The 10293-nt window shown below is 57.7% G+C and overlaps 1 protein-coding gene across 3 annotated transcripts; it reads left to right on the top strand.

The window, feature by feature from the left end:
* Positions 1-1729: 1729 nt before the first annotated feature.
* On the top strand, positions 1730-8380 carry C1QB (complement C1q B chain). Of its 3 annotated transcripts, XM_070251506.1 has the most exons (4): positions 1806-2021; positions 2308-2461; positions 6244-6450; positions 7638-8380. In XM_070251506.1, exons 3-4 carry the CDS (start codon positions 6267-6269, stop codon positions 8210-8212), a joined length of 759 nt encoding a protein of 252 aa, XP_070107607.1. In that variant the 5' UTR covers positions 1806-2021; positions 2308-2461; positions 6244-6266; the 3' UTR covers positions 8213-8380. The 3 variants fall into 3 exon arrangements, with proteins under 3 accessions (XP_001501545.2, XP_005607425.2, XP_070107607.1); XM_001501495.5 differs by lacking the exon at positions 2308-2461 and having other exon boundaries at positions 1730-2021; XM_005607368.4 differs by lacking the exon at positions 2308-2461 and having other exon boundaries at positions 1739-2027.
* The last annotated feature ends 1913 nt before the right edge of the window (positions 8381-10293 follow it).

Below are 10293 nucleotides of genomic sequence, written 5' to 3'. Positions count from 1 at the left end.
GAATGGGACCCCGCAAGCTGCAAGGACTCTCTCAGACCGCGGGCTGTGGAGGGTTCTGTGTCTCTTTTCTACTGTTTGTAGTGTCGTCCCCTCTCTGTCAGGGATGCAAGTCAGCAATCTCATGGTGCAGAGACCAGCTGGCTCCCATTCATGGACCAAGACCCAGAGACCCCCCACTCCTGATCCTAATCCAGGCCAAGGATCCTGTCCCCTCTTCTTAGAAATAATACTGTTCCCAGGCTTGTGTTGGGCGCCCACCGAGAGCCGGCACTTAGCCAGGCCCTCCCTGGACGTGCAGGGCTCCCTCACCAGCCCCACGACAACCCCAGGAGGGGGGTGCCCAAGCCCCCAATTCATGTACGAGGACACTGAGGTCAGTACACATGCCTGAGGCCACATAGCTCGAGAGAGGCAGAGCTGGGCTTCAAACTCAGGATGGGGCTGATTCCTAAGCCAGTGGTCTCACCCCCTCTCCGTGCTTCCTGTTCTCAGCCTCGCACTGCTCCCACCCTGAGGTCAAGCCCATCTGTCCCATTGCCATGGCCACCGAGGAATGAGAGGCCCGGGTCCACACGGCCTCAGGGACCCTCAGACGGACCCCTGGACCTTCTCAGAGCCTTGCCTTCTCCTCCCCCGGCCTGGGTCCCTTGGGTCTACAGTCGGCTGAGCCCAGAGACCCTTTGGTTTTGTCAAGCTCGCCCCTTCCTCCCCTTCCCCGCTGCAGGCAACACCTCATTCCCATCAGGCAGCATCTGCACGCCCAACGCTTTTCCATCTCCAAGCACAGAGGTCAGAGGGTTTTCCTGACCCACGGCTGCTCCCGGCGCCTGCCCATGACTCCTGAGAGGGGGTCCCGGGGTCTCGGCCGCAGCCTCTGCCAGGGGGCCGGGGCCTGGTCCGAATCCTGCATCGGCCTCTTGCGGGAGCTGTGGGCTCCAGCAGCCACTCCATTGTGCCGTTTATCACAGAAGCCGCGAAACCGCGTGTCATTAACGCCAGCCTCCCCGGTGGAAGGGCCGCTCCCTGCGCCGAAGCACGGCTGACTCGCTGCGGCTCTCTCCAGGCCCCAGCGCACAGAGACTTGACTCGCTCCCCTCTTGGCCTCAGTTTCCCCATATGTAAAGTGAGCAGAGTGGGGCCGTAGACCTCTAAGCCCTGACTTGGTGCGACTCCAGGATCAACGAGCAATGGGTCCTGCCGGTGCCTATTATCGCCATCAGCTTCAGGCCCTGCTGGGAGCAGAGGAAGGGGCATAAATAAATAATGACCACATTTAAACGCATTTTTCATGATTAGATTATTTTCCGAGAGCAGGCAAAGAGCAGGGGTGCCAAAATGAGAAGAAAGCAGAAGAGACGAGCCCAGAAAGGGGAAGCCTGGGATGTGGCAGGATGTGAACAATTGACGTGTGCACCGCACTTCACAGGTTTCCCTCCTCCTTCTCCTCCGCTGTCCCAGCCGAGCCCCAGGTGCCCTGTACCACCTGCAGAGCAGGTGCAGTGAGCGTCCCGTCATAAGCAGGGGCCACTGGGGCTTCCTCAGCTGCCTTGGCTGAAAAGTGGCAGAGCCCGAATACAGATCCGACCCCAAGTCCGGCCCTGAGGCACCAGGCAGGCCACGTTCTCATTTCGTTGAGGGACACCCCTGCCCTCTGTGGAAAATCACGAGGGCGGGCCCTTGGCAGTTCGCCCCCGGCTGTGGACACCTCCCAGGACAGCCTGTTCTCCCCACAGCTGCTGAGCCAGCGAAACCCAACTCATGCCCACCCACCCTCTTTACAGTAAACCCCTCCAGATTGCAGAAACGGGACCTGAAACTGTCTGAGGGCAGCGGGGGGGCGGGGGGTGAGAGTGGGGTGACAGGGAGGGGGGCCAGCCGGCTGGGCCTGGAAGGGGGCCGCCAGGGGAAGGCCCCTCCTGCCTCTGGGGAATGGGACTTCCGCTTTGGACGGAGAGCAGCAGGCTCTGGCTCCAGGTCGCACTGCTGCCCGGCCCGCGGCATCCCAGGACACCGGCTCCCAGGTGAAGGTGGGCTCGGTGCGGGGGGGCTGGCTGCAGGACCAACAAGGCGGAGGGCGGTGCTTCCCAAAGTGCAGGCTTTGCAGCCGCTGCCTCAGAGCCCCCTGGGGCTTTAACAGCGAGGGTTCCTGGGCCCAGACCCTGGGAGTCAGACTCCCTCTGGGGGAGCTTGTGGGTCTGCTGTCACCCGGGGCCCCAGGGGATGGGGAGGCAGCCTAAAACGTGAGCCACCAGCGTAAGGGCTTTGGGGTCATTGAGACTGAAGCTGAGTCCTGCTTTTGTCTCTTAGGTGCTGGTGATCTGGGGCAAGTCACGTAACCTCTCTGAACCTAGACTTTCTTTGGGGATAACGGAACCTTTCAGGGCTGCCGCGAGCCCTCAAGGACATCGGGCTCAGCCAGGGCTCAGCACACTGCCTGATGCAAGAAATGCCAGAGGCAGAGGTGAAGTTAGAACCCAGGCCCCGCCACCTGGCACTTCTCCGACACCTGCCTTCTCTTATTTCCTCGCAGTCTGCTGAGAAAGCGCAGCTTGACTCTTTCAAGAAAATAATTTGACTTGCGGGTGGAGTTGTAACTAGTTATTGGTCCTGAGGGAACTCGATAATGTTTGCAAAGGAGAGGTGGGATCAGGCATGCACTAGGGACCTCATTCCTTTTAGGCTCTATCTCATTTACTCTTCTGGCAGCCCTGACAGGTAGAAATCAACTTGCCAAAGAGGCTCAGAGAGGTTAAGACACTTACCTGAGGTCACGCAGCAAGGTGGCAGCAGAGGGGGAGTTCAAGGTCAAGTTGGCCTGAATCTAAGTCAGGGGAAAAGGCACTGCTGGGGCTGGAAGGGGATGGATGGGTCAGTAATGTGGAGAAAAACGTGAGGAGCAAGGCGGACAGGGTGATGGAGGGTGAAGGCATAGGGCTGTCAGACCTGATGAGGTTGAGTCCTCGCCCAAGTCTCAGACTTGGTGGCCCCTGAAATGGGCCAGAATCCAGACCTTCCCGCTCCCCCTATCTCCCCCCAGCTCCCCCCGCTCCCCCCACCTCCCGCTTCCCCAAGAAGGCCCTGGAGCTGGTTAGAGCGCACCACCCCTGGGCTGCCCTGCCTCAGACTCCGTCTCCCTGAGCCCAATCTCACAAAGGACCGGATCCTTTCCACTTTTCCAACCATCTCCCGTCAGGTCCCGAAACTTGGAGATTCTTGGATGATGGTGATAATAAAAAAACAGCTCACACCCATCAAACACTTCCGACGTGCCAGGCTCTGTCGTAAGCCCTAACTCATCCATCCTCCTGGAACTGTGTGAGCTAGAGATTCGCCTTATCCCCATTTTATAGAGGGGGACACTGGCCAAGAGAGGAGAAGTGACTTGCCCAAGGCCTTAGCTAAGAAGTGGCAGAGGCCTGATCGGGACCCTGGCAGCGTTGTTTCCTCATGACCCTCCGGGCCGCTCAGCACCGGGGGCTGCTGCCTAAAACAGGAGCCGGAACAGGAAGGAAACAGGCTCAGGGAGCGCCGGCCCTGCTCTACGCGCAGCCTGTGCGGGAGCTCCTCGCAGGCTGTCTGGCTCCAAAGCCCCTGTTTTAACCACCAGGTGGAGGGGCCTCCATGCCACACCCCGTGAATTTCCAGATCCAGTGGGACGGGGTTTGAATCCAAGCCGCATGGGGGCTGTGTGACCGTGATTGAGGCCCTCGCCCTCTCTCATGCCCAGTTTCCTTCCTATAAAATGACAAAGCGGGGTGCTCTCTCAGGGAGCTGTTGTAAGCACCTAAGTAAATAAGATAACGGCATGAAAGCGTTTGGCACAGAGCCTGGCACCTGCAAAGTGCCCAATGCACGGATTATGAAAGTTGTCAAATTGTCATTTCGTAAAACCTCCAGCAAGAGTGGGAACTGGTGCTTCCTCAAAGGGAAGCAGGATCATCTCCCTGAGCCGCCCTCTCTACAGAGCACGACAGAGCCTGAGCCGGTCACTCGAAGCCCTGGCCTCACCCGCTTTTGCAGCCTGCCTTCCTTGGCTCCCAGCACGGGCTCTGGCGTAACTCAGGGGTCTGGGCAATGAATGGTCAGGACTAGACTGAGGGGCTGAGGCCGACTTCCTGAGCTCACGAGCCCATAATCAGCAGGTTCTCTGGGTGCAGGAAGGCGTCCACTGCCACATTCCAGGTCGGCTCAGCCGGCACGAGGCAGAGAGAGGGGTTTGGCCACGGTTGTGCCGTTAACCAACTTGCTGGGGGACTTTGGGCAGGTTGCTTTCTAATGCTTGAGCCTCAGTTTCCCCATCATCAAGAGTGCTGTGAGGATCAGACAGCAGCAGCAACGAGGCTGAACAAGAGCTTGAACTGCACAATTCTTTCCTAGCCGTGGCCTCCCCTGGATCCTCAGCTCCCCTGGGAGACGGGCAGGGACCACTCTGCTCTCCCATTTTAAAAGCAGGAAACAGCTCAGCCTCTGTGGGCTGAGGGGCTATGGGGGAAGGCTTCCTGGAGGAGAAAGCCTTTGACCTGAGCCTTGAAGGATGGGGAGAATTTGGATCTGGGCAAAGGTGGAGGGGGCTGCCTCGGTAGGTAATGAGCTGCCCATCACCGAGATGGTGCAAGCCACGGATGGAAGAACCCTCGGCAGAGATATTATTGAGGAGGCTTAACAGTAGACTGAGGGTTCCTCAAAAAGTTCAACACAGAATGACCATAAGACCCAGCAATTCCATCCCGAGGTACATAGCCAAAAGAATCCAACACAGGGATTCAGACGAATCCTCGGACAGGAATGCTCACAGCAGCGCTACTCACAAGAGCCAAAAACGGAGACTTCCAAAAGCCCATCCACAATGAATGGAGACACAGACCGGAAAGTGTCCCTACGGTGGAATATTACTCAGCCATAAAAAGGGATGAAGTGCTGACACGTGCTACAACGTAGACGGACCTCAGAAGCACGATGCTAGATGAAGGAAGCCAGACACAAAAGGCCACGTATTGTGACTCCATTTACACGAAAGGTCCAGAACAGGAAAATCCGTAGAGTCAGAAGGCAGGTTAGCGGTTGCCGCGGGCCGAGGAGGGAAGTGGGACTGAGGTGTAACTGCTTAGTGAGCACAGAGCTTTAGTTTGGGATGACGAAAATGTTTTGGAACCAGACAGAAGTGGTGGTTGCACAGCATTATGAACGTGCTAAATGCCACGAGATGTTGCTTTAAAATGGTTAAATTTATGTTACGTGAATGTCACCTTGATTAAAGAAAAAAATAGGCTAAGTTTGGACTAAATGAATTTTAAGGTCCCTTCTGTCCTGAGAATTAGTGCCATGGGGCACTGGCCCTGCTGACCAGGTCAAGACAGCCCAGGGCTTCTTCCTGGTCCTCTGGGATTAAGAAGGGGCCAGCACTGCCCTCTCACCAGGCCCACAGCCTTTGGAGGGACCTGAGAATATTCCGCCAGAAGAGATGGCCTGGTGTGCTTGGCAGGGACACTGGCTTCAGTGCCAGACAGGCCTGGGTTCAAGTCCTGGCTGCAGTCCTTCCTGTGTGACCCTGAGAAAGTGGCTGGGCCTCTCTGAGCCTCAGTCTCCTCTTCGGTGTAGAAATAATAGCTTCCTCCATGCAGGGCTGCCCTGCGGATGTACAGTGGCCCGCTGTGGAGGCAGCCGAGGCACCCTGACTTCTGAAGCCCTAATGAATGAGAACACCTGCAGTAAAACCCAAAACCCGCCACCACGGCCATCAAGGCCCTGACCTCCTGTCTCTTTGCCCCCTCTGGCCACACTGGCCTCGCTGCTGGTCCTCCACACTCCAGGCCCTGTTCTACCACTGGGCCTTTGCCCCTGCTGTCCGTTTCTCCCGGAACATTCTTGCCCCAGCCCTTTCTGAACCTTCAGTTCTCAGCCTAACCCTCACATCTCAGAGACACCGTCCCCAGCCAGCAAACTTTCCTGGCGGGAGGACTTCCCTCACAAAACCAGCCCCCTCCTGCCCCAGCCCACGACTCTCCCCCCAGGCCCCCTTGCATCCTGTTGGAGCACCCGTCACGGTCTCTAACGCTTCCTATTTACTTGTGGGTTGGCCTGTTCATCGTCTGTCTCCCCCTGAACTGCCAGCCTCAGAAGGCAGGGGCCATGCAGGCTCTGTGGCTGAGACACACTCAGCCGCCACATGAACTGAGGAAGGAATGAACAAGCGTGAGGAGTCCCCATAGGAGTAACCCAGCCCACCTGCTTGTCCCCCCACAGGAAGCAGCTGAGACGGTGCGGCGATGAAGACCCTGACCATGGGCGGCATCCTGGCGCTGCTGCCACTGCTGCTCCTGGGTCCACTCGACGTCTCCCGGGCCCAGAGCAGCTGCCCCGCGTCCCAGGGCATTCCTGGAATTCCCGGCATCCCTGGGTCACCGGGCACTGACGGCAAACCCGGGACCCCGGGGACTAAGGGAGAGAAAGGTACTGCGGGCTTTGGGGACACAAGCCTGTCACTCAACAAGGCCCCTTTCTTGCCTCCCAGGTCACAGCTGCCTGCCTTTGAGGTCAAAAAAGCACCTGCCAATCCACCAGCTTGCTGAGCCCTCGCCATAAATTTGCAATAAGTTTGCAAGGAGGGAACTCTAATCCCCATTTTACAGATGGGAAAACTGATGGCCAGAAAGGCTACTGACTTGCCCAAGGGAGCCCAGTAGATGTTGAGGCTAAGACCAGACCATGGCTCTCTTACAACTAAACCCAGATAGAGACGGAGCTCCCCTGCGGCCAGGCGGTCCTGGGTCAGCTCCAGGCAAGCGGCTTCCCCTCTCTGAACTGCTGCTTGCTCACAGAGGCGATGGTGCCTTTGCGGGACTGTCACAGGGTTCAAATGGGACTTCCCACCTCGAAAGCGCTTGGGCAGAACGCAGGTCACTCATTCATTTCACTGCAGCCAGCCACTCTCCTCGCTTCATCTCGTTTAATCCTCACGGTCCCACAAAATAGCATCACCCTCATTTCACAGATGAGGAAGCTGAGCCTCGAGAGTGTGACTCCATCAAGGTGACACAACTAATAGTGGCAGACGTGACTTGAGAAGCACACTTGTCTGTCCGCAGGGCCTGCACTCTCACCACTATACTCTGCCACTCTGCTGGGAAAGAGGGTCTCTCTCATGTTGTGACAGACCAAGGGGAGGTGGCCGCTTGGAGCAGTGGAGTGAGAAGGCGCCTGAGGCCCACTTCCAGGGCCAGCAAGAAAGGCCCTGATAGATTAAGGATGTCTGCCATGGGAGAGGGAGCAGAGAGAGAGACAAGCATGCCAAGCATTCGTAATCAGCTCCAGGCTTAGACCCAGACAAGGGCGCCTGTACGAGCTTGTGAGGAGGGCAAGCCCAGCACCCTCCTTAGGAAGACACTGCTCCCCACCCCACGGGTCGGTCCCCTCTGCTGTCAAGCACATCACAGACTCAGAAAGCTGGGCTGGAAGGAGACTCAGAGGCCCTCTCTGACCCCCTGCTCTTTTTCACAGATGGGAAGCTGAGGCCCATAGAGGAACAGGGACCTGCCCAAGGTCACACAGCCAGGCCCCCCGTCCCCCAGCCTGGGGCTTCTTCCTTGGGCTGTCAGTGACCTCTGACCTCCTCCTTTCTCTTGTCTCTGCTTTTCCAGGGCTGCCGGGGCTAGCTGCACACCGTGGCAACTTCGGAGAGAAGGGGGAGCCAGGGATTCCTGGGAACCCAGGAAAAGTGGGCCCCAAGGGCCCCGCTGGCCCCAAAGGTGCCCCAGGGCCCCCAGGAGCCCGTGGCCCCAAGGGAGAATCAGGAGACTACAAGACCACACAAAAGATTGGCTTCTCAGCCATGCGGACCGTCAACATCCCCCTGCGGAAGGACCAGGTCATCCGCTTCGACCACCTGATCACCAACGTGAATGACAACTACCAGCCTCGCAGCGGCAAGTTCACCTGCAAGGTGCCCGGCCTCTACTACTTTGCCTACCACGCCAGCTCGCGGGGGAACCTGTGCGTGAACCTCATGCGCGGCCGGGAGCGCATCCAGAAGGTGGTCACCTTCTGCGACTTTGTCCACAACACCTTCCAGGTCACCACGGGTGGCATAGTCCTCAAGCTGGAGCTGGAGGAGACCGTCTTCCTGCAGGCCACCGACCGGAACTCCCTGCTGGGCATGGAAGGGGCCAACAGCATCTTCTCTGGGTTCCTGCTCTTCCCGGACAGAGAGGCGTGACCCATGGGGCTGACTGGTCCCCTCCCCACTCCCTCTGCCGCCAGCAATGCTCACTTTATCCCCAACACCACCCCCCGCCCAGCAAAGCGTCCAGTAGGGCGCCACAGATGTTGCCGAATGAATGAGCAAATAAACTCCTTAAGGCCAAGGGACAGTGGTCTAATTCAACCGTGTCCCAGCTTCTGTGTCAACACAGTAGGTGCTCAGAAATGCTGTTTGAATGCTGGTTGAATGACTAAACAATGAATGAATGAATGAATGAATGAATGAATGAATGACTTCTGAAAACAGAAACTCTCTCTAATTGGAGGTGCCTGGAAGATCAGACTCTGCGTCCAGCTCTGCGACAGCCACACAGTGGGAGACGGGGAGGGAACACCATCTATCAAGCACCCACTACGCTCCCAGCACGGGGCCAGCCCCTTTCCTCATTCTCTCACTAGTCCCCACACTCATCTTTGGCGATGGGTGGCATCCTACCCACTTTAAAGGGGAGAAAACTGACGATCAAGGGACAAGGGGGTTGTCCTTGATCCCACAGCAGAGCTGGGATTCAAGGGCAGGTCTGCCCACTGATGACCTGAGACCTCTTTCAAGACAACATGTCTACACCAGCCCCTAACGGGGTTTTCTGCTTGTAACATCACATACCCCAACCCCAGAGACCCAGGGGTCCGCCTTGGTTGACCTTGGAACCAAGACCCTTCCCCTTTTCATTCTCCCCACATGCTCCCCTTCCAATGTCTTCCCAGCCTGGCACAAGCTCAGCCATCCAGTTAGAATAAATGTCACTCCTCTGCTCAATAACCTTCTGTGGCTCCCCACTGCCCAGGGGATATAGTCCCAGCCCATAAGCCTGGCCATCAAGGTTCTCTACGGATCGGCCTCCCAGTGTCACTCCCTCCTCTCCTGGATGAAGAACATCTCCGCCCAGACCAACCGGGCCCTTTCTGTCTTCTAGGCAAGCCCGTGCTTTCTTGCCTCTCGCTGTTCTTTCTCCCTGCTCCCTACGCCTATCTAACCGTCCTTTCAAACCTCCTTCAAGCCAGCCCTCCGGCTGAAGCCGCACAACTCCAGCCCTCCCAGCTCTCGCTCCTCTGACCTCACAGCTAGGCTGTGCACGCCTCACCCTGCCCGTCTCTGAACCCCGCAGAGCCCCAGATGCACAGCAGCCGCTCAATAAAGACCCGTTGCCTGATTGGCCAAGACCACACGCTCAGGACCCGCCCGGAGTCCCCGCGCCGCACCTGCCCTCTGCAGCCCCTCCTACCAGCCCTTCTCCGCCGAGGCCGTCGACCAATCCTGGCCCGAGGTGGGCGGGGTTTGCGGCGCGCTGGCCGGTCACACAGGGTCAAGGCACCAGTCGGGCCTCCTGTTTGGCTGCAGTGTTTCTCAGGACCCCATTCACTGGGCGAGCTTCTGACTCATCTTCTGGGTCTCAGGCCTGGCCTTTGACCTGCCCCACCTTCAGACTTTCCGACAGGGCGTCGAGCCTTTTCTCCAAGGACTCAGCCTTCTTTTTGCTGCTTGACTCCTTTAGTATAAACTGCCTGCCTGCCCTGTGAGTGTAGTAATAGCAGTTAGAATCATAACAACCACACCGCAGTGATTTACTGTGCACCCAGTGCTTTAGGAACGTCAGCTCACTCAATCCCCACCGCAAACCCTAGGAGGTACATAGTATTATCCCCATTTTACAAGTAAGAATCTGAGGCTCAGAGAAAGCAAGTGATTTGCCCAGGGCCACACAGCTGACAGGTGCACAGCCCAGACTGGAGCCTGCTTCTGTTTGTCTCAAAGCTCTTGCTAAACGTGTAGACATACCACCTCCTTGCCGCCCCCCTCACCTGCTGGAATTCTCTTCTGCAGCCCCCCTCCATGGTCCTCCAGCCTCTTACCTGAACCCATGGGACCTCAGGAGTCCACGTTCTCGAGCCTCTGCAGGTGGGTCTGTCCAAACAGAGCTACATTGCACACCAGAGCAGATCTGGCTGCTCGTGTCGAGCACATGCAGAACACCCCGCCTTGCTGCAAGGCCCCCCCACCCTGACTTGCTGAGCCTGCCGCCTTTGCCCCACCAG

The sequence above is a fragment of the Equus caballus genome, chromosome 2 (assembly GCF_041296265.1).
Source record: "Equus caballus isolate H_3958 breed thoroughbred chromosome 2, TB-T2T, whole genome shotgun sequence".
In the NCBI taxonomy this organism is placed as follows: domain Eukaryota; kingdom Metazoa; phylum Chordata; class Mammalia; order Perissodactyla; family Equidae; genus Equus; species Equus caballus.
This window is presented reverse-complemented; position numbering and strand designations above follow the sequence as displayed.

Bases quoted from the DNA above. Each gene is read 5' to 3' on its own strand.
- C1QB (XM_001501495.5), top strand. From the start codon at position 6,267: ATGAAGACCCTGACCATGGGCGGCATCCTGGCGCTGCTGCCACTGCTG. The intron at 6,451-7,637 runs GTACTGCGGGCT...CTGCTTTTCCAG, and splicing joins GGGGACTAAGGGAGAGAAAG to GGCTGCCGGGGCTAGCTGCA.